Source organism: Petromyzon marinus, chromosome 10 (assembly GCF_048934315.1).
Source record: "Petromyzon marinus isolate PM22_M1 ecotype Great Lakes invasive population chromosome 10, UKy_Petmar_22M1.pri1.0, whole genome shotgun sequence".
NCBI classification, from domain to species: domain Eukaryota; kingdom Metazoa; phylum Chordata; class Hyperoartia; order Petromyzontiformes; family Petromyzontidae; genus Petromyzon; species Petromyzon marinus.
The window spans coordinates 8,176,588-8,200,186 of record NC_133676.1 but is presented as its reverse complement, the minus strand read 5'-3'; the positions used below and the strand labels follow the sequence as shown (position 1 = coordinate 8,200,186).

The window sequence follows — 23,599 nt, the reverse complement described above, 5'->3', positions numbered from 1 at the left end:
GTGGCCCGAGACATTGATTGCATCTGGCGAACGAGCCACTTTATCCTCTTTCCAAGTGGAAAACCACCTTGGCTGACGACATTGTGCAAAAAATACTTTTAGCTCTTGGAAGTTTAACTTTGGGTAGATGTCAAAGTGTCGCGCCACGAGCTGTCGGGATGCTGATATGACGCAGGGCGCCACCTGTACCTGTGTAGAGGAGTAGTTGATGACGTGATGTCACCCTGGGATAGAAAAGCTGGGACCCGTGACGTGAACGGGGTCGTCGTCGGGGCCAGGAACGGGAGAGGTTGTGAGTCGGGACCAAGGGTAGGGTGATCCCACACGAGGCTAGGGTGGCTGCTTCCCCCGGCCGGCCGATGTTGATTGAACCCTCGGTCGGTGCATTGGGAAGAGCCCAGACAGCCGGGGGGATGTTAGGATTCCCAGTGCCCTTCCCCTGGGGAGAAATATACTATACTCTTTGGTTCTCTTCTGTAATGTCACGTAGGTAAAAAATAAAAAAAATAAAAAAAATCACGACGTTTCGGCCACAACACAAGCGGCCTTCATCAGGTGAAGGGACCAGACCAGACTGTCTCGAGGACAGCGCTGGAGTGAAACAGAGCCACGCTCAGACCGCGACCTTCCTCGAGACAGTCTGGTCCCTTCACCTGATGAAGGCCGCTTGTGTTGTGGCCGAAACGTCGTGATTTTTGTTGTTTTATTTTTTACCTACGTGACTTTACCGAATACAACCAAAGAGTATGGATCCTTGCAGTCACGAAAGTTTCAAATCGAGGAATATACTAGCCGTCCACTGTTAGGCGTAAGCCCCTATTAAGTTCCTAGGCGTAAGCCCCTAATAAACCTTGGCATCAGCCCTTACGAAGATCTGCGTCAGCGTCGTCTCTTGCACCACAACACCTGGATACGGTAGAGTCTCATAGCGCATCGCAATCTTCCTCCGCCTGGGTAGAATGTTTTGTTGTATGGCTGCCGCTGCTGCTGTTACTACTACGAACATTTTCTGTTATTTTACCAAGGTAAGGCCAACTGAGCTATATAGTTCTAGTTCAGAAGCGACCCGACTATCACAAATGATCGCTCAACGAAGTGGTTTATCTCATGGAAATGTATTGCAGCCAAATAGCCTAAACGCATGTTTTTAATTGTCGAGGGTAAAAAACCGGAGGACCCGGAGAAAAATCCACGCGACCACAGATTATTAATCCTTCTAATACAAACAGGAAGACGTTGAGTTTTTTTTAATAACATCCCTTGTAACAAAGTAGAAATGGTATATTAAAAGTAATGTTATGCATTCATAATTTTTGTTCAATATAACACATCAATAATTTACTTAATCTCTTATTGTGTTATGACATCATATGCACACCGTATAAGGACTGAATAATGCAGCACGAATTGGATTTACAGAGCGTCGAAATACAAGTGCGGTGGAGCGGTGGCGCAATGGTTTAGCACATTGTAATATGAACCTGGCGACCTGCTTTTGATTACAGCCAATGGCTACCATCAGTAGTGACATCTTAAGCGTTTATGGGCCCTCCCCAACACGCCTTCACCAACCTGTACTGACCAGTGGTGTGGTGAAGTGTGGTCGAACAACCCCCACGACCAACAGCGTTGGGAGGCCTTCATTCAGCAGGGGATTAGACAAAGGACTGTGAATAATTACAGTATTTATAAATGCAACGGCATGAAGATGGGGTACCATAAGGTGGCACGCACATCATGGGGGGGGGGGGGGAGGTGGTATTTTATATGACATATAAATATAGATGGGCAAAGGAGATGAGACACGTCTTGAGTCTGGACTTGAACAGGGGCAGGAAATCAACAGTGTGGATGGATAATGAAATCGTGTTGCGGCTTTTTTTAATCATCGTAAAGCAGACGCTCATCATATGCGTGTCAGACAATCTAATCAGATGTATGAACAGAGCAGATGGAGCAGATGCACTACTCTGTGTGTGATTTTACACGTTTAACAATAACGCAGGCTCCACTGCACACCATCGGTGGAAATTCTGCACTCTACATTCCTCCGCAGAATCAAAATTGCACTTCATTCACGTTATGCAAGAGCGTAATGAGAAAATTGCAGGGAAAACATACGTGCTTTGACGCAGGAAGTCGCTGGTTAGGCGCCCGCAGTCGTGAGAATTCAGGAATTTCAAAGGCGTTCGCGCAACCATTGGTCAAGAAAGTCGCTCTCGTTACGCTCAGGGATAGATTGAGCTTGAGGGGGGGGGGGGCCCTAGGCAGTTGTAGTTTTTGGGGCGCCCTCTTTGTACATTCAATTTCTTCCCTCTGCTGTTTCACCACCACAACTGCCGCCCATGGTTGATGCCAATCACTCCGTTGTTATTCAAATTGGTTATTTCCGGAGCCTTTTTTTTTTTCAAATGTGATGTACGATTTGAAAAAGCTAAATCTAAGGACAAAAATTACGATCAAAGCTATTTAAATTTTCCGCATGCAACCGGTAGTAGTACACGCGGTGACACTACGGCTCTAATTAATAAATGGCACTGTAGAGTTTATATCATAGTGCTACATTATTGCGTGTCAACTGTTATAAAGCAATGCATTTATATGTGTTTTCGGGAGGGGGGGGGGGGTCCTTCACAATCTGAGGCCTCATGTTGCAGCCCCTAAAGCCGCTGCGTGAATCCGGCTCCGCCGACTCGGCTATTCCTTTGATCGCATTGACGAACACAATATCTTTATTTTTATCTGTTTATTGCTCGCAGTTACACAACAACAAAAACCACTGTAAGTAAAGTGGTGCATACAAACTCTCTGAATAAAACTGCACAAGACAAATAAATATCGGCTCATGTCTTTTTTGGTTGGAGGGGGGTACAAGCTCATAAAATGAATGATGACTCTGTTAGGAAATGAACAAAACAGCTGATCATTTTCTTGCGTGAATTCGATGCAGGGTTTGTGTATTTTCCCCTTTCAGCATATGTTGTGTCCTGATTTATTACGTGCATTTGAATGACGGTTTTCCAATACTGAATGCTATTTGCATTGCACTCAGTGCAGTAAAAGCCACTGTCGGTGGAGCTAGAGACATGCGTGTGTTGTGTGTGTCCATGTGTTGTGTGTGTCCGTGTGTCCCACCTGCGTGGGAGAAACAAAGGCAGCCGGGCGTGGTGCTGGCCCCTTGTGCACCATACCAACCTTTATAATAGGTGCTCGCTAACAGTCCTTGCATTGCCAGTCTATTGTATTCGGAATGCGTGCGTGACACCACGTCACTTGTCAATGTCCACTTGTGCAGACAGCTGGCGAGTTTTTTCTGATTCCGGGCAAAGTCTACAGGCCCCCGTCAGGATCTGGAAAAATAACACAAAATAGGAAAGAGGAAAAAACAGAATGCGCAAACGGAATTGCTCTTTCCAATGTCTTCTTCGATATCATCCATGACATACGTAGACCATTGCTAGCTTCACCAGAACACCTTTCAGGTCGTTCAAATGAACAGGGGCGCCGTGGTGGTGAGATGTTAACTACACCTCGCCTAGTATACAGGTCGTGGATTCGATCCCGACAATGACGCCTGTATATATTTGTTCTCCCCGTGGTTGCGTAATTTTTCTCGGGGTCCTCTGGTCAGAGTATTTGGCTGCTATACATTTCCACTTGATAAGCCACTTCATTGAGCTATCATTTGTGGCAGCCAGGTCGCTTCTGAAAAACGAGCTGCAGTATATATCTGAGTGGGCCTTACCTGTTAAAATAAAATAAAAATGTTAAATAGTTAACAGCATTGCAGTGCCAAATAAAATCACTAACAGTGCCTCTGGGGAGGGCACGCTCAGAGGCAGTGCAACACGAAGCCACGACGAGCCCTCACAACAACCAACTCACGAATGCGTCCCACGCCAATAGAGAGAGAGAGAGAGGACACCCCAGACCAATGCTCCCAACTTTAGTTGTTCACACAATTAGTTTCCTGAGCATACACCCGCGCCCCCCCCCAACCCCAAAGGCACAAACACGTCAAGGGGCACTATCGAGGTTGTTAATGGGTAAGGTGTAAACAAAGCAAAGTTTTTGTTGTTGTTTTAAGAGCTTGGGAAATGAGACGCTGGGAGTCATTGCCAGAGTGGCGCAGCGCGAGAGACGAAGCGGCAGCGTGTGACCTGCACGAGCGCCGGTGGCTGAACAATGGATGAGACTAAAGAGTCTCAAGACAACAGACAGCACGGATAAAGGCTCTCAGCCTGCTGCAAACACACACGTGCGTTGTTGTTGTTGTTCTCATTTGTGTCTTGCGTATGCATGTTGCACTTCTTTCGCACCGTACGTGGTGAATCGTGCTAATGGGAGGTGCGGGTACCTTTCCTGCACAAGTTTACAGTGTCACGATGCAGTTGTCCTGTGGAGGGATTTTCCCATGACATCAGACTGCAGTACTGTACTGTCTTTTGCACATGATAATTAAGTCTTAAAACTTTCGTGACTGCAGGAATTCATATTCTATGGTTCTTTCGGTAAAGTCACGTAGATAGAAAAAATAAAAATAAAGTGAATACAAAATAATAAAAATAAAAATATCACGACGTTTCGATCGCAACACAAGGGGTCGTCATCAGGAACACTTTCTTTTTATTATTTTATTATTATTTTTTCTATCTACGTCACTTTACCGAAAGAACCATAGAATATGAATAAGTCTTCAAAGGTTAGCGTTTGGGTATTAATCTTCCGGTATATAACAGTGGTCGTGTTATTCTTATTGGTGACAATTCTCACCAGCTCAGTAGAAACAACTAAGCCTCGGAGAGCCAATCAATGCATCCTCGCCAGACAAATTACACAATCCACATTCAAATCCACCTATATAAATGATGGAACACAAAGTAAATTATATTTCAACAGAGTTGTAAACGTTTATAGTTTGTCTCACTAAACATTCATTTGGCTTAAGCTACACGACAACAAAAACACATCCAGACAGGTCTTATAGATACAACCTCTGGGTGGTTTCATTCGCAGCAGTTGTACGTTGTGTTGATAAGAACAATACGTTAAAATGCACTGCCAATCACGGAATTATAGCGCCGTGGTGTGACATCACCGTGACATTACTCCCATACACTTTATGAAAACGTCAATGCAGTGACGTCGTCGGAGTAATAGCCTCTGGTGGGTATCCGCCGTTCAACTACGTTCTATCCAGTCATAGCTGCTGGGTGGAAGAGAGTTTGGGGGAGATTAAAGAAACTTGCCCTCATCACTTCAACCTGCCGTATCGCCGGAAGATCAAATTGAACCGACGACCTCGGATTGCAAGTCCAGCGTGCTAACCGTTTCACCGTGGCAGATAATCCGGCCCACGGGACAATCAACGAGTTAACTCCACACGTGTTCAGTTTTGCATAAATATAAAACAAATAGCCATTAAAATTGCATTTGTGCCGCGTCGTTTTCCCCAAGGACCGCTGCGGCGGTGGCCGTGAGATCGTTACCGGCCCTGCCGCGGCACCGCAGCTTGCCAATGGTGTGGTAGGCCATCTCGAGCGGCGCGTCCCGCGTGTCTCCCAGGTGAAGCGCGCGCAGCGGCAGCGCGGCCCGCGACGTCAGCAGGCCCTCGTCCCCGCGCCAGATGTGGTCGTTGGCGTCGCAGTTGCACGGCTTGCCGGGGGCATAACATGAGTCTGCAGCAGCGGCAGTAGACGTTGGTCAACATGCATGTATGTTCTTAGCTCTTTCGGTAAAGACACGTTGAAGGGAAACAATATAATATATATATATAAAACAATAAAAATTCTCACGTCGTTTCGACCATAACACAAATGGTCATCATCATGTGTGAAAAACCAACGGCAAGAAACATTTGAAAGAAGTGTCAAATGTTTCTTGCCGTTGGTTTTTTACACCTGATGACGACCGTTTGTGTTATGGTCGAAACGTCGTGAGAATTTTTATTGTTTTATATATATTTTATTATTTTATTGTTTCCCTCTGCTTGAAACGAACCCGGGTAGCCAGGTTCATAGCAAAGCACGCTAACCTCTAACACCACTGGTGTCCCTACATTAATCCGCACTCCCCCCACAGTCAACCCTGGGTACAATGTCAGCAACTTTTGGGAATTTTACTTTGAATAGAACTGTGTTATTGAATAAGTGTTTGACTTTTGCACGGTTTTTCTGTTACTCAATGTCTTTTATATTCTTGGTTCTTTCGGTAAAGTCACGTAAAAGGGAAACAATAAAATAATAAAAATATAAAACAATAAAATTCTCACGACGTTACATGAAAGAACCAAGAATATGAATCCCTGCAGTCACGAAAGCTTTAAATCAAAATTCAATGTCTTTTGTTCATGTAATACTGCTCATCTGGACACAATATTAAAATAGTATTTATCTCAGCGCCCTGTGGTGTATAGCACAGTCTCCAACTATTACTCACTCTCTTTGACCTCTCGATTATATTCTTGAGTATGATGGCAATATCTTCAGGAGCTCAATGCCAATATTGAGGTCTGCTAGCCACGAGTGGGCTTCAGGAGCGAGTTCGTGCAGTGTTGCTATTCCTCCATTGAAGGAGCTATGACTACGGTGGTCCATAGTTTGAGTTTCATGGCCAAAGTAGCATTGTGGTTATCTCTCTATTTAAGTGCTACGAAAGAGGCCTATTGCCCGACACGTCGGCCATTATATTTTTGTTCACCATCAGGCATGCTCAATCCACTGCTGCATGAAGACCTCATCAAACTGCAAACACCTCTCACGACCCTGCGATGCAACAATCTATCCAGCAGCTACAAATGACCTTATTTCATTGATCCATCTCCGAGATGGACATCCCCTCGGACGCGTTCCATTCCTTGGCTGCCACTCTGTTATTATTCTTGAACATCATCCAAGCCAACCTTTTTTCCTTTTAGGAAACACAAATCACGGAAGATGTGGATACCGAATGCGCGAGTGGAGAATAAGACTCGATCTCCTGTGTGCGACTGCATCTACAAACTCCAACACATGGACCACATAACTTGACACTGCACAAAAATATAAAATTTAAGGCCGTGTGTTTTTGCAATTCACCAACTCTCAGACAAAGCAACTGAATGGCTAAATTCCTTTGAGATGATTCTCAAATAGTGGCTCTTCATTGACCATACGAACTCATCATCATCATCATCAGGGCAGTGTTATTGACGCACGCGTCGAGTCTGTGGGTCTGACGCTGCGTCTCACCGGTCATGCCGCACGCACACTTCCCACTGCCCGGCTCGGCCCCTCCCCAGTGGAACATCCTCCGTCCGTCCCACGACACCCACCATCCCCAGCCGGCCCCCAGGAAGCGGATGTGGCGACAGTGGAGCTGCGACGGAGCGAGAAGGTTTCGCTCATCCTCGGCCGCTCCGCGTATTGCTGGATCGATACGACGACGACGACGACGCGCGTGCGTGCGTGCGTGCGCGTGTGTGTGCGGCGTACGAGCACCAGTCAGAGGGAACGTGCAACCGGGAAGACCAAACTCAAGTTCAAATTGAGGTCAATAGTAGGAGAGCCAATTCCACGGCTGTCCAGTCGCATACGGCATATCCGCCGCCAACGATTGACAAGGAAGGCAGCTGTGCGAAGAAAGCTGTGTTGTTTATGGTGCGTAATATGTGACAGCCGGCTGCATGAATGCGGGGAGCAGGAGAGCATGGAGCACATTGTCTCTGGCTGTGAAGTGGGTCATAGCGTGCTGGGCGGACTCGTTGCCCTGCACGTGCTGGAGGCGGATGCTGTCACGTGGCTCCATGGCTACCTACGTGTGCTGACGTCCACTCGCATATAACACCGGCATACATATGTGTTTATTATATATATTTTCTTGTGTATATTGTGCTCCAACTGTATGAAAGTCACGTGTGAAAGCATTCGCCAAATAAAAATATGGAAAATAGAGGTGCGAACTATTGACAGCAGATGCCCCGTGTCTGGCGCTGGCACAATAATGACGGTCACCGTGACGTGCTGCTCGCAGTCGCTGGAGACGGCGACGAGTGCTCGGATCTGGTGGAACTTGGCGTCGTAGCGAACGTCGCGCCGGTAGCAGCCGGCCTCCTCGCACGGGGACACGCGTATGCGCGCCTCACTATCGTGGCCGACCTCGGTGACCCCTGGTGGACGCACAGGCAAGGGAGGATCCGAGTTTTAAACAAGAATCCCCGATATGAGTATTGGGTTAAGCCACGTAGTGATACGATTAACTACGTGTCGTGAACCCCTCCTCCACCCGACAAAGGCGTTTAAACGCACCAATGATTATATTTATTATTACTGAGCGGGTCGAGTCAGCGTTTAAACTGCAGGCGACGGTGACATCGGCTGAGTGGAGTGGTGGAGCAAAGTGGTGTTGCGCTTCAGACCATGTGACGCTACAGCACACGGGCCAAGTGCTGATAAATAGTTGACGGTGTAAATTTTGAAGCAGAACATGCGTGTGAAGCATTCTCTGAGGTTTCTAAGAACCCTGTAAAAAGATCATCTGATTCAGGGAGGCATGGAAAGAATCACCCCCTCCAGCAAACTGATGCATTGTCACAATTCAGGGTCTTAAAATCAGCTCAAGAAGTGGTGAATGGTTCTTTTTGTCTAACTCAGGGGTCAGCAACCAAAATAACAATAAGATAAAAAAATGTGAATTCAGTCAAAAAAACTCAAATATTTCAAGAGCCGCAATGCTTGTGAATACGAGACGGTGGTTCTTGATAAAGAACATGACGAAGCAGTCCTGAAAGAGCCGCATGCAGCTCCCGAGTCGTAGCTGCCTGCCCCTTGGTCTTGCTTCGAATATTTAGTTTAGCATTTTTTTTCTCGTTTTTGTGCTTCGTTTGTATAAGTATAATTTAAATCTTTATTATTATGAATTTTAATCTTGATTTGAAGCTTTCGTGACTACAGGAATCCACACTCTTTAGTTCTTTCGGTAAAGTGACGTAGGTATAAAATAAAATAAGCTGAATGGAGCATTACCGCATTATTTGCCTATGTTTTGTGTAAATTCCCAACAAATAATTATCACAATCATTAATCGATGCGTGCACAGTGAGCGTAAGAGATTGATTTAAATCGCTCAATTGATGTATCCTTACAGCCTATCTGCTCAAAATTAAAATGTATTTGTGTGGTGGCAGCGGGCATCTGTATGGGCTGAAGCATACACTCTGCCCACGGCTGCCCACAGCCGAGCACGGGCACCTGAGGCGGGGTCGGAGGTCATGTCACAGAACACCTCGAACGGCGCCGCCTTGCCACTGGGCCCGTCCGGGTCCACGGTGTACCTCCCGGACAGCAGCACGCCGGCCTCCCTGAGCGCGGCGCACGACTCCAGCACGGCCGGCCTCGCCCCTGAGATGGCAACGCGACACCGCCGCATCACGCGCCGCCGCGCACTGCTCGGCCGCGCGCTGCGCCCGTCGCATGCATTATTCACGGCCGTCAGACGCCGCCGCTGATGCTGCCCCCCCCTCCCGCCCCGGCCTCCCCTCCTTCACCCCGCACCCCACAGAGCAGCGGAGGTGGCGGCACCACCACCGCCATTGGCATCGTCCCTCGCGTACGTTTCACGAGGGTGAGCTTGGCCGAGAAGCCCTCGTGCTCCACGGAGGCGTCTGACTTGAGCACGAGGGTCAGAGAGTTCCCCGAGCTGAGCAGCGGGAGCGGCAGCTTGAAGCCACAGAACCTGGAGCCAGAGACGCAAAGCAAATTAGAGCAAGCAACGAGAGCTGAGGCCATTATTCCGTGACGTCCCCACAGCGCTTGTGCCAGGCTCGAAACACTTTGAGGTCGTCACGTGAAGTGTCGAAGGCTGACAGGTCATGGGACAGACAAGTGCCATGGGTTGACTGTCCAGGACAACTGGCAGACGTGCCACTTGTGCTCCCGACTGCACCAACTCGCTGCATTTTAGCCACCCGGCCCTCTTCCACTCACTGTCGTGAGCGTCACCCCAAAAGACGCGCACACACGCGCTCGTGCACTGCACCTGCGCCAGTAAGCGGCAAGTCAGTGGGTGGCGAGTACCTCCCAAGGAGCCTCCTGCCGGCCCCCGTGCCGTCGTAAACGCCGAGCGAGTCGTAGTCGCAGTGGCGCCTCTCCTCCAGACCCAACGCCTGCACGGCCAAGTGCAGCGTGAACTCCGGCGGTGCCCGCACCTCCCACGTGCAGTCGGCGCCGCTCGGGTAGGCGCGCGGAAACCCCGGACTGCGGATCTCGCCGGCCCGCGTCCAGGCCAGCACGCCGCCACATGTGTCTACCGGGACACGGTCACCGTGAAATAATTTTGGTCGCATCAAATTTTGGGGAATTAATTACCGCGGCCGAGGCGCCCTGACTTTTTCAGTTCAAGCCGGGTTCACGTTTCGCATGTAACACGTGCACAGGTCACGGGTTGTGCGGCCCTCCCGAGAAGGAGACATTCTTTAGTTGAAACTTTGCAAGGTCAGCCAGAATTAAGGCATCACAGGAAGAAAAAAAAAGCGTGAAGTCAAACAAGGCTTAAGAGCTTAGCGAGTAAAGAGTAAATATTGGTTTTGTCATAACCTGCCATTGCCCGCTATTACGTGTCACTTTATTTCACGGCCCTTTGTAAATCCACTGCTAGATGAAAGCCTCTACTCATGCCGATTCGGAAAGGGTGATTGTTTGATCACACTTCACCCTGATCAGCAGTGCGAGTTGGTGAAGGAAGGTTGGCCCAGGACCGGCTGAGATATCACCCGCCTGCTGATGTTATAGCCGAGAACAGAACTGAGGACGCCGGGTTAAGAGGACAGTGCGTGAACCAATTCGCCACCTCTTCACCCCCGTTATATTACAATGCGTGATTGTGATACTGACAGCGTTATATAATTTATAGCGTCCAGTATTGCCAGCTCTTCTGCCATTTCGTGAGAATGCAAACAATTGTGCCAGCTCCCCACCCCCCCGCCCCCCCCCCCGAGAACCTCACAACGCGCACACGAGCCCCCGCCGGCCACTTTTTACCGATGGTGAGTGGCTCGGGACCGTCAGGCGGTGGCTCCGCGGTGCTGCCCAGCGGAGGCTCTGGATGCCCCCGGGAAGAGTCCGTCGGCGCCGGCAAGGCGGGGGTCTGTGTGCCACCTCCGAGATTAGTGCTAGACTCCCAGCGGAGCTCCGCTCCAGATGTGCTTGAAATTAATTTCTCGGCGTCCGTTGCTGGGCGCGAGACGGCAGCGGCGTGCTGTGTGCCGTGCGGCTGGCGGCTCGTGAGCTCAGTTGTGCTTTGCCGAGCGGTGGTGCCGAGTTCTCCTGCGATCGGCGGGCCGGACGGGCTCGTTACAGACGGCTTCCCGTGGGACGCGACATGGATTTCTGCCGTGGAAGTGGCGATTAGGTCGAGTTTGGTGCGAGTTCTTGAGAGACTGCTGCTCACCGCTCGATTCAAATGCGGCTGTAAATGTAGAGTGGGTTTGGAGGTGAATTCTGGCGTTTCCTGTGACACCGCAATTGGTGTCCGCAATTCAGGCATATCTGGAGGCTGTGTGTTTAAATGCTGCTCAGAGAGACTTGGTTGGGTAGTATCCTGAGGGTTTTCTGGTTTTTCAGATGGCTCATGGAAAACACTTTCCTCCATGCGTGTAGGGAGAGACCCTGTGAGCAGCCCAGGCATATTAACACTGATCAAACTGTCCATGCGGTCCATAACATCAGAATTACTGTTTTCTATTGCGACTGCAATCTGGTGGAGTGTGGTCTGCGATGCTCCACCATAAGTGGGACCGGCCGAAGCTGTCAGGCCGTGTGTCAGTGCCACCACCATCGGGGTCACGACGCTGTCGTGTTCATTCCTCGTGACCGCTTGCACCTGCACCTGCGGGACGGAGCCGAGCGGCGAAACGCGAGCCGTCGCGTCGTGCCTTGGCGCAGCCCAAACTTTCGATCCGCCTGAATAATTCACGTTGCCCCGAGGGCCGTCCGTCTCGAGTCGCGTTGCCTCCTCATCCGCCCGCGAGGGAGCAGCAGCTGCTGTTGTTATGGGACGCGAGCTCGCCCGTTGCGCGGGACGAGGGGGCGGCCGCACGCGTAAACGTGCGGCCGCGGTGCCGGCGCTCAGTGATGCCGCCCCGAGAGACGTTTTATCGTCGGCGTGTTTCTGCGCAGAATGTGGCGCCTCGCCGTCCTTTGCTCGCGCGGGCGGCGTCACCGTTGGACACGGCGTTTGTGCACGGGTGTCCGGGGTCGACGCGGTCTCACTGCTGTCAGTCGGCTGTAGTTTTTCTTGCGCCGCTGTTTGTGGGGTCGCGCGGCGACCCGCCCACGGCAGCGTGGTCGGCGCCCGCGCAAATGTTTTGGAAATGTTGCCGTGGCTGTCGATGACAGACAGCCGAGAGGCTGTGTGCTCAGACGAAGGTACAGTACTGCGGGGCGCTGTGTCACTTCTGACGTCCTGCCACGCGAGCCTCCCAGGCCTGAACAAAGCAGACATCAAATGACCTCCCGTGACACGAGCAGGCACAGTGGGGTGTGCTTGAAGTGACGTTAAATGCTCATGGCCATAAGAGGTAATTAACAACTGAATTGACTGCGTCGGCTTAGAATCTTTTGCTCCATCACTTAGCCCAAGTCCGGACTCGACGACACCCGCTGTCAAATGAACCTCGTCGTGTGCGTGCGTGACCTCGTCAATCGAGGCCCTTCCTCCGGGCCCTCCTGGGTGTTTGACCTGAACCGGCGCCGCTGTCCGTGACGGCGTGGCGGCCATGCGTGCCGCTCCGACCTTGTTCGTTTTGACAGCGTCCAAAAAAGACAAGCGCAGCTTTTCGTGATCACTGGCAGCTGCTCGTGTGATTTCGCGAGCGGTTCCCCAAAGGATTTGTGACGTCTCCTCGCTCTTTGTTGTGGCAGCAGCAGCAGCAGCTGCTACACCGCGATGCTCAGCCGACGAAGGCTGCGCGAGAGGCGCCGCATCTCCACTGGTAAACGAAGGCACCGGGGGCCTCCGCCTCTGCTCAGTGGCCACGACATCCCGCGCCGCTTGCAAATCTGCGTGCGATGCAGAAAAGGGTGACGTGGGCGGAATTTTGTAGATTTCATTCAATTTGTTAGTTGTGGGCACCGTGACCGTAGTGGTTTCGGGATCAGGCATTTCTTGACCCCATACATCCTCTAATTTTCGAGCAAGGGGAATACCAGCAGCAGCAGCTCCACTTTGCCCATCAGCATCTGGAGAGGCTACCATTGTGACTGAAGAACTTTTTCTCGTGGCCCCAGTTGTGGCGCAGCATTGAGAAGCGTGCACGACCCTCGAACTCTGCCCTCGCGTCGGGTGCGGAGGTCCGGGCGGATTGTGCGATCGCTGCGCTAACGTTTCCGAGGTCGTCGAGGTTCGGTCGACGATCGGGACAGAATTACCGTGGCCCTGCTCGTCGCCACTCGAGAACAATCTCGCTTCCTCCCGAACATCTCCCGGTGCAGTGAACGCGCGTAAATCTGAGTCGACGGTCACGGTCAGATCCTGTGAGAATTGGGCCGGGGCCTGCACGCTGGTGGCAGGGCTCTCTGGGCTGAGCGGCTCAGTCGTTGCCGCTGACGGTTTGCGATTTGCGAACGTCTCGGGCCTACTGGATTTCACAACGGTTTTCATTGCTCGCTTGATCGTGGCGAGTCGGGGCTGCGGATCAACCGCAGTGTGGACCGGCGGCAGTGACTCTGCGATCACCTGCTCAGCTCCCGCGAGCATGGGCGAAGTGTAGGGGATGGCATCCTTAGGCTTTGGTACAATGCCTGGAGGCAGAACCATCACTCGGGGCAGGAACGTTACTGTCTCCAGCAATGATTCTGTCACAAGCGATAGTTCTGTCAGCACTGATGGTTGTTTCTTCAGCATTGGTTCTGCCAATAGCGATGGTTCTGTCACAAACGATGATTCTGTCACGATGAAAGGTTCTGCCAATAGCGATGGTTCTTTCACAAGTGATGGTTCTGTCAGCACTGATGGTTGTGTCTCTAGCATTGGTTCTGTCAATAGCGATGGTTCTGTCACAAACGATAATTCTGTCACGATTGAAGGTTTTGCCAATAGTGATGGTTCTGTCACAAGCGATGATTCTGTCATGATTAAAGGTTCTACCAACAGCGATGGTTCTTTCACAAGCGATGGTTCTGTCAGCACTGATGGTTGTGTCTCTAGCATTGGTTCTGCCAATAGCGATGGTTCTGTCACAAGCGATGATTCTGTCAAGACTGAAGGTTCTATTACAAGTAATGATTTTGTCATAATCGATGTTTCTGTCAACAGTGATGGTTCTGCCAATAGTAGTGGTTCTGTCACAAGCGATGATTCTGTCCCGATCAAAGGTTCTGTTGATAGTGATGGTTCTGTCTCAAGCAACGATTCTGTCAACAGTAGTGGTTCTGTCTTAAGTGAAGGTTCTGTCAATAGTGATCGTTCTGTCAATAGTGATGGTTCTGTCAATAGTGATCGTTCTGTCAATAGTGATGGTTCTGTCAATAGTGATCGTTCTGTCAATAGTGATGGTTCGGTCAATAGTGATCGTTCTGTCTCTATCGATGGTTCTGTCAATAGTGATGGTTCTGTCAATAGTGATGGTTCTGTCAATAGTGATGGTTCTGTCAATAGTGATCGTTCTGTCAATAGTGATGGTTCTGTCAATAGTGATGGTTCTGTCAATAGTGATCGTTCTGTCAATAGTGATGGTTCTGTCAATAGTGATCGTTCTGTCAATAGTGATCGTTCTGTCTCTATCGATGGTTCTGTCACAGTTAATGATTCTGTCAAAAGTGATGGTTCTGTCAATAGTGATGGTCCCAGTGATAATCCCGGTGATGGTCCTGCCCTTGGTGACGGTCTTGTCTCCAGTAATGATTCTACCTCCGGTGATCTTGGCGACAGCGGCATTGTCATCTGCCGTGACGGTCCTGCCTCTGTAGAAGTCTCCACTTCTGGAGATGGTTCTGCTTCTCGTGATGGTGAAGATGGCATTCCTTTCCCCGGTGAAGGTCCTGCCACTGGCGATGGCCCAGCATTCAGTGATGGTCCGTTCTCTTGCAACACTTGCGTTTCCAGAAAAGATCTTGTCCCGAGCAATGTTTCTGTCACAAGGGACGCTCTCGTCTTCGCCACAGGTCGTTCTGCCCCTCGTGATATCACTATTGACGCCGGAGAGCTCCTGGCCGGCACGTTGTCCGGCCGCGAGCTCACGTCGCTGACGCTTTTAGCTGTCGACGCGTGCCCTGTCGTGGCGGTCGATGCGACGGCCACGCCGCCGTCGCCAAAGCCGTAGCAGAACACGTCCCACCTCTCGGTGCTCGCGTTGCGCACGCCGTACGAGATGATTCCGGTGCGGTGCTGCCCGCAGCGCCACGTGGCGTGGATCCTCGGGTAGGCCACCTCGCGCGCCGCCAGCCAACCGGCGCGGCAGTCCTCCATGCCGGCGCGCATGGCGGTCGCCAGCTGTTGGCGAGACGCCAGCGCCGCCCCAAACACCTCGGCGCACGCGCGCCGTGCCTCGGGGAAGCTCAGCGAGTAACGGCGGCCCTGGTCATAGTGAAAGACGCCGGCCACGCGCCCTGCCGCGCGCACACAGAGAGACACATCTGGACGCCTATTTTGACAAGGAAACTTCATGGGTAAGGGTCAATGTCCTCTAACAAGACGAGTTTCTCTGGTCTTGCAACCAGTTATTAATTTTATCCGGGGTCTATCCAGGTTAGCAAGCTAGAACGAGTCCACACCTAGCACACCGCAGCCACAAAACGGAAAACCTGTGGAACACTCAAAACTCCACACAGATATTTTCACCAGTCCAAAACGGGGAGAAGATGACTACCTGCTTGCGGTCTTCCTTGCTACAGTGAGGGAAAAAAGTATTTGATCCCCTGCTGATTTTGTACGTTTGCCCACTGACAAAGAAATGATCAGTCTATAATTTTAATGGTAGATTTATTTGAAGTGAGAGACAGAATAACAACAACAAAATCCAGAAAAACTTATGTCAAAAATGTTATAAATTGATTTGCATTTTAATGAGGGAAATAAGTATTTGACCCCTCTGCAAAACATGACTTAGTACTTGGTGGCAAAACCCTTGTTGGCAATCACAGAGGTCAGACGTCTCTTGTAGTTGGCCACCAGGTTTGCACACATCTCAGGAGGGATTTTGTCCCACTCCTCTTTGCAGATCTTCTCCAAGTCATTAAGGTTTCGAGGCTACGTTTTGCAACTCGAACCTTTAGCTCCCTCCACAAATTTTATATGGGACTAAGGTCTAGAGACTGGCTAGGCCACTCCAGGACCTTAATGTGCTTCTTCTTGAGCCAATCCTTTGTAGCTTTGGCCGTGTGTTTTGGGTCATTGTCATGCTGGAATACCCATCCACGACCCATTTACAATGCCCTGGCTGAGGGAAGGAAGTTCTCACCTAAGATTTGACGGTACATGGCCCCGTCCATCGTCCCCTTGATGCAGTGAAGTTGTCCTGTCCCCTTAGCAGAAAAACACCCCCAAAGCATGTTTCCACCTCCATGTTTGACGGTGGGAATGGTGTTCTTGGGGTCATAGGCAGCATTTCTCCTCCTTCAAACACGGCGAGTTGAGTTGATGCCAAAGAGCTCCATTTTGGTCTCATCTGACCACAACACTTTCACTCAGTTGTCCTCTGAATCATTCAGATGTTCATTGGCAAACTTCAGACGGGTATGTATATGTGCTTTCTTGAGCAGAGGGACCTTGCGGGTGCTGCAGGATTTCAGTCCTTCATGGCGTCGTGTGTTACCAATTGTTTTCTTGGTGACTATGGTCCCAGCTGCATTGAGATCATTGACACGATCCTCCCGTGTAGTTCTGGGCTGATTCCTCACCGTTCTCATGATCATTGCAACTCCACGAGGTGAGATCTTGCATGGAGCCCCAGGCCGAGGAAGATTGACAGTTCTTTTGTGTTTCTTCCATTTGCGAATAATCCCACCAACTGTTGTCACCTTCTCACCAAGCTGCTTGGCAATGGTATTGTAGCCTATTCTAGCCTTGTGTAGGTCTACAATCCTGTCCCTGACATCCTTGGAGAGCTCTTTGGACTTGGCCATGGTGGAGAGTTTGGAATCTGATTGATTGCTTCTGTGGACAGGTGTCTTTTATACAGGTAACAAGCTGAGATTAGGAGCACTCCCTTTAAGAGTGTGCTCCTAATCTCAGCTCGTTACCTGTATAAAAGACACCTGGGAGCCAGAAATCTTTCTGATTGAGAGGGGGTCAAATACTTATTTCCCTCATTACAATGCAAATCAATTTATAACATTTTTAACATGCGTTTTTCTGGATTTTGTTGTTGTTATTCTCTCACTTCAAATAAACCTACCATTAAAATTATAGACTGATCATTTCTTTGTCAGTGGGCAAACGTACAAAATCAGCAGGGGATCAAATACTTTTTTCCCTCACTGTAGCAAGGAAGACCGCAAGCAGGTAGTCATCTTCTCCCCGTTTTGGACTGGTGAAAATATCTGTGTGGAGCTTTGAGTGTTCCACAGGTTTACCGTTTTCCTCGTTTATGTCTAAACACTCAATAGATTCAGCCACACGTCGCAATGCAGGACCCCTCTTGAGAAAGTGTTTAAAAACTCTGCGAGGCTTTCCTGGATGAATAAAGGACATCATTATTATTATTGCAATTGGCACTTGGCACCTTCCCTGTGTCTTTTAACGTTTTTTTTCCTTTCGCTCATAAAAAATTACAAGCAAAGTTACTCAGGGGGCTATCACAATTTCAGAGCACTTAGCAGGGTTCAAATATGGGCACAGCTGCCCACGATTAAAGGAGTTTCTCAAGTGCAGCAATGTGATGGTTTCAGCCAGGTCACAAACTACAACACAAAAGGAAATGATTTCCCCTACAAGTTTGGCTAATTTCAGCAGAGAATAAAACACAAATGTGCTTTGATATGCAATGAATATCCCATTTGCTGGGCATGTAAAGGACGTCTCGAGTGTGGATCGAGGTCTATTATATTTAAGTGAATTCTCACGTAATGCTGTGAAGTTCTCTTCTGGGCTCATGCTGTCACAGGGTGACACACCGTTAGCTGTGAGAGTTCTGAACTCAACTGCTCACGACATTATGCCAATAGCATTTCATTATATTGGTAAAAAATGGTTCTGCAAAAAAGAAGTTTTACTTTTCAGTTTAAACAACACGTAGTAGTAACTGACAAGGCACAAACGCATCATGCACATATGTATAATAAAAAGTGATCATTATTCATGGCAATGGCGATGCATTTCAGTATATTGCAGCGCAAATGCAACGTTACCATTGCACAGCAAAACATTACCCCAGATTTGTAAAGGCACCCAGTCCTTACTTTTCAGGTAGAATTTTGCAGGCAGCGCCCCGCTCTCCGTCACAGGCACCAGCGCAGCCAGCAAAAGAGCACATGCTAGGGCACCCATCACTTTGCCGCCACCACCACCTCACGGCACCCGCACGCCGCTGATGCTCACTGCTGCACGGGCGCCTTTACGGGTGATAAGTTCACGGTGCCACGGTGCGGTTTGGATGAGCACGCTTCTTCACAAACCCTCGTCACATCGACGAGCGTCCCCGCCGTCAGCATCCAGCTCCGAGCACAGGCGACCGGTTTCATAAAATCCCCAAGCGAGGTCGTTTACGCACGACCGCTTCGCTGGGGAAGCATCAGAATTTGGCGAGCGCCGCCACCACCACTGCAGTTAAGAATTGTGAAGCAGTGCTCCGAAACTTTGGCTGCCCCCCCCCCTTCGTCAACTCGGGCTCCTACCCTGCCTACCTCATCGGAAACCCCTGCCGATGCAACAGCCACCCACGCAGAACAGCAGCACGCCACGTGGCCTCCGAGGGGAGGCTAAAACGCACACACAACACAAGGCACAGACTGAAGCAATTTTAAGACATGCGAGCGCTCGATGAGGAATGTAGCGATGCTGGGTTAAAACACCGGCGGACTGTGGATTAGGGCTGAGACAAGCGAGCGGCAGAGCCAGTTCAAATAAGCCTTGTTTGCCACCGAGGTGCTAATTAGCTTTCCCAGAGCTGTGCGGCAGCACGCAAGGCATTCCATGCGGGTGAGAACAGAAGCCAAGGCCACTTAACTGTTTTCGTGGGAAAATTCTACCGGTAACTATACATTCAGTCGTGTACTTTGACGATGTATTTATACGTGGAAGTGCAAGACCAAAAGCAGCTGGAAAAAAAATATATATCATGCAATGTTTTATCGTTAACAGAGTGTGGCGATTCGACTCAGCGCTTTGGGCCGCAAGGTTTGGGGGATCGCGCAGACGTGTTAAAATTCCCAAACTCAGTGAGCGAAAGGCAACTGAAGAGTCGTCAAGCAGATGGGCGATCTGCAGGACATTTGAAGGTTCTCGTGAGATTGGCTGGGCAGAGTGTGGCAGCAGTAGGTGCTACCTGCCTCACCTCTTCACAAAGGCGGTGCCACCTACACCTCTCCCAGATCCTGCGTCTTTACATGAAATCCCAAAAGACTCTAAAGTATGACTCAATGGAGCAGGGACGGCAGAGGAGACGGACAATAATGCAAAAAAAAAGACTTGAAAAGGTCAAATGCTGATGAGGAATGCCCACTGATTTATTGAGTCAAGTGTTTTTCGGGAAATTGTACGATACCATGAAGAAACAAACCGTTTACATTCAAATGGTTTTAGCAAATCAAACCATTGATAAATGAAAAACCATAACTTAAAGCAGTTTCAACTATAACCCAGAATTCCAAACCAGTGGTGGAAACAAATGTAAACCTCCACCATAACGACTTGCAATGATCCCTTTTCTTTATAGGTTATAGACTAAGGTATGTATATAGTTCTTTCAAAATATGTTCTAGTGTACTTAAATTTGAGGCAGCATACAGATAACTTGTTTGACAATTCCTTAAAGGGAATTACAATACCATTCTTTATAATGTCAAAATAGCAGCACAGGCATCTATGTTTCTTATCGTAGTAGTAAAGTTACTAAGTTTAAAGTCACTTAAATCCAGCATCGTAAAATGATCATACCCATCAAACACAGAGTACAAATCAATGAACAAGGAGAATAATGTCGGTTGAAGTTTATAAGTTAAAAACAATAACCTGGCTGTGAGAACACAAAGTCATGATTTTTCCCTGCAATAGTACAAAAGAAAACAAATCAGTAGGATTGCAATTACTACAATACGTGAACACATTGCACACAATCTAACTTGCATAAATGTGAGTGTTATTAGGATGAGCCACGTGTTCCACCACTAGCAAACGTTAAGCAACACATACATGGCCTGCGAATTAACAACAGTGATCCAGGTGCCATTTATCCTGTTGACAGACATGTGCCTAGGGTCTGTGTTCAGCACCGTCCAAAGTAGAGTTTGAAATGTTGTAAATGGAATAAAAGTACCTAAACATTATGGTCAAGTGTCGTCCTTACCCCACGCCTCCGGTTAGCACGGTTGGCTACGTACGGTGCGAAAGATGTTCAACATGCATAATACAAGTGTGCTGCAATAAGCACTCTACTTGCATCGCCACACTGATGTAATACAAATAGGAGTGTCGATGTAGAATGATGTTACAAGAGGGCTAGAATGAAACGCATTTGGATGTAGGTTTCATGTTCCAATTTACCAAGTTTCAAATGAGTGTCAGATAGCACGGGATGCACTGCCCAGGCACATATCTACACGAGCCATTTGTTTGTCGAGTTGCATCACATCTGGTGTATGCCAACCTGCTTTTGGACTAGGAAGAGACCCATCAGAATGTAACAAAATCGATTACAGCGAGCGGCATTGTATAATTCTCGACACATTTACGATGATAGCACTGGTTACAATTCCAGACCAGCAGCGCTGGGGAAAAGGGAGGAACCAACGTAGATTCAATCATCTGTTTTCACAAATCTCTTTATACGTTGTAGAGCACATGAATGAAGCTTTTTTCAGAGCTCTGGGGAATCCACGTAACCCCAGGCAGGACAAGAGGAATCTCTCCGGTGTGGGCCAAATGTTACAAAAAATGTGCATTTGGTACAGTGCACGATGACACTGAGCAACTTGGCAAGAGGATACCAGACATGGCGAGTCAAATAATTGTCATCTTTCAGCATTGTGATTCGATTAAAAAAAAACCGATGTAATTTAACACTGCGGTAAATTGTAGGCTCTAGAGCATCCGGAGGTGGGAGTGATGTGAACCTATTATAGATCACACGGGAGTCAAAAACAAATTCCAAAAAACACTCGACACATCAAAATATTTTGTGAGATCAAGAGTCCATATTGCTCAATTAAATGGACTGATCCATCATTCCACTCCGAGGGTTGGCCACTCGGCACATGCTGCGATTCGTTAAAGCCAGGTAAGCTGTCCGACAGTTTATCTTGAGCGGAGGCCGTGATTATGGAAGAGAGAAAGCCTAACACCCCAGCCTGGTTCAATCCACGCCCACCTAACACCCTGCCTCAACATTCAACTGTCAAGAAGGGAGACTCAACTGTCATGATTTAGAGTTGCCAGGTTGGAGTTGACAAGGGTCAATACGTTTAACATTGTGAACAATGTAGTGGCCTCTAGTGGCTGGAGGGTTCACATGAAGTCATTACATGCAAAATAATGAAAAACATAAATCTATGCGTTTCGATGCGGGTAATGCAAACTTAAGAACACATTCTTATCGATTTGTTTCAAGTATCACTCTTTTTAATCCACTGCTGGATAAAGGCATTCCTACCATGTTATTTGAGCATACAGCAACACCCTGGTCAATGAGGGTTGGTGAAAGTGGGGGCACAGACGTTGGGGTCGAGTACAGTGGAACAACAAGACAATCTTTACCGCTCGAATAATTTACAAAAAACACCATCGACCGTCCAATGTTCCAGCTTTACAGAGTTTCAAGCTTGGTCCAAGATACGTTTTTTTTTCTAAAAACGATTTGGTCAGAGACCAACTACTGCATACCAAAGGGTAAAAAGGGAACTTGACAAATAAACATCGGAGCAATCAGACAAACATCACCGAGCGCCGAGGAAACAACGATTACAGCACAAAGGTTTAAGTGCGTGCCCACGGAACGGCCACGCTTACGTTGCCAAATACGATTCGACAATTATATTAATTCTTATTAATACGCAGTCCAGTAGTGTCACACTTGATTCACTTTATAAAAGTCAAACGTGATAATATTTTTCCCCACGCAACCCATCTTACGCTTTGCTTGCACGCGGAAAGAACTTTATACCGATTCGTGAAACAACACACTTTGAGAATACAATTCAAGCTGGTGATGTGGGTTCCTCAAGAAACCTTGCGAGGATGGTGTCTTGTAACCTCTCTCCCACTGGCACATCCAAACCGCGCTACGGCCATGTCGAGGGCAGCCCGGCATAGCTCGCGAGCGGGCCAGAATGTTTTTCCACCGCATAGAACCCCGGCCGTGCCGCCAACGTCACAAGCAATGCACGAGTCGAGACGCATGCAGACGACGACTTGGTCACGCCGTCTTCTTTGAGTGCACCGACTGATGTCCGATGCGATGGTCCCGTTCATTAGCCCCACCCTTGGCCCTGTTCGGCCCCGAGCCAGATTCACGTCTTGTGAGGCAAGCGTTTCACGACGTAGTTCTGGCTTGCACTGGCAAATAGCCAGGGGAAAAAAAAAAACAACAACTCATGATGAGAGGACCCTGCGCTCGTGCGGTTCGGATGCGCGAGTGTAAAAAGGGCATCTAGGCCCCCCCGGGTGGAGCGAGTACACTCGGCACGAGGACAGCAGCATGGAGGGAAGAGGAGGCAGGCGCTCACCGTCACCCTCCTCCCAGCCAGTGGAGCCATTCCCTGCTGTCCTAGCGGGAGTTCTCTCGCTGGATCTGGTAGCAGCAAGCCTGAAGGGACACAGCAGCCATGTAACCACCCGCCCACCCACACCTGGCAATTTCATTGTTACCATCCAGAGTTGAGAATCCATTTCAGTGCCTCTACAGCAAAGGTCACATGAAGCTGTTGGACAAGGCATACGAATAATATATCCTCACACGTACAATCCGATGCATGTTCCTCGAGTGTAATAATTGATTTTAATTGACGAATCGATGCACGCACTCAGTAGCCTCTAGTCCACGGAAATCCTCCACGTGACGAAGTCAACAAAATAATATCTTTGCCGAGGCTCAGTTTTGCCAATAATCGCTACTTCCAGGCACACATTTTCTAATTGTTGGGACTTGCATGTAGAGCCAAGATAGCTAACTACTGGCACATCCAAAAAAAGATACATCAATAAAAATGTGAAGGGCAGGTCTACAGAAATATTTTCCACCGCGTTATATCAGTGAGTCGTGCTATTTTCAAGTAAAATGATTGTTTGGTACTCTTTGGTTCTATTCGGTAAAGTCACGTAGGTAAAAAATACGTGACTTTACCGAATAGAACCAAAGAGTATGGATCCTTGCAGTCACGAAAACTTTAAATCTAGGATTGTTTGGTACTCAGCAGTTTATCACAAAACATGCAATGCAACTTTCCCCAAATCATCGCTATTACATATGCATGTG

At 48.8% G+C, this 23,599-nt stretch overlaps 2 protein-coding genes across 6 annotated transcripts in view; both read right to left on the bottom strand.

Annotated features, from left to right (window-relative positions):
- Positions 1 to 2,523: 2,523 nt before the first annotated feature.
- On the bottom strand, positions 2,524 to 19,512 carry LOC116940985 (uncharacterized). Its single transcript, XM_032951474.2, has 9 exons — positions 18,372 to 19,512; positions 11,016 to 15,581; positions 10,053 to 10,281; positions 9,590 to 9,711; positions 9,228 to 9,377; positions 7,992 to 8,146; positions 7,230 to 7,356; positions 5,490 to 5,678; positions 2,524 to 3,350 (listed from the first exon to the last, which is right to left on the bottom strand). The coding sequence occupies exons 1-9, from the start codon at positions 18,457 to 18,459 to the stop codon at positions 3,331 to 3,333; spliced, it is 5,646 nt and encodes a 1,881-aa protein (XP_032807365.2). The 5' UTR covers positions 18,460 to 19,512; the 3' UTR covers positions 2,524 to 3,330.
- A 101-nt stretch (positions 19,513 to 19,613) lies between these two features.
- LOC116940986 (alsin-like) overlaps positions 19,614 to 23,599 on the bottom strand; it is a 42,701-nt gene continuing 38,715 nt past the window's right edge. For 4 of the 5 annotated variants that reach the window (XM_032951476.2, XM_032951480.2, XM_032951475.2 and 1 more), the window contains one exon: positions 19,614 to 22,930. In XM_032951476.2, the coding sequence (XP_032807367.2) occupies positions 22,892 to 22,930 (39 nt within the window). In that variant the 3' untranslated portion in view covers positions 19,614 to 22,891. The remainder of the gene's footprint in view (positions 22,931 to 23,599) is intronic. The other variant, XM_032951479.2, reaches the window with a different exon arrangement.

Bases quoted from the DNA above. Each gene is read 5' to 3' on its own strand.
- LOC116940985 (XM_032951474.2), bottom strand. From the start codon at position 18,459: ATGGGTGCCCTAGCATGTGCTCTTTTGCTGGCTGCGCTGGTGCCTGTG. The intron at 15,582-18,371 runs GTAAGGACTGGG...TGCGCGCGGCAG, and splicing joins TGCAAAATTCTACCTGAAAA to GGCGCGTGGCCGGCGTCTTT. The intron at 7,357-7,991 runs GTGACCGTCATT...GCTCCGTCGCAG, and splicing joins ACTGCGAGCAGCACGTCACG to CTCCACTGTCGCCACATCCG.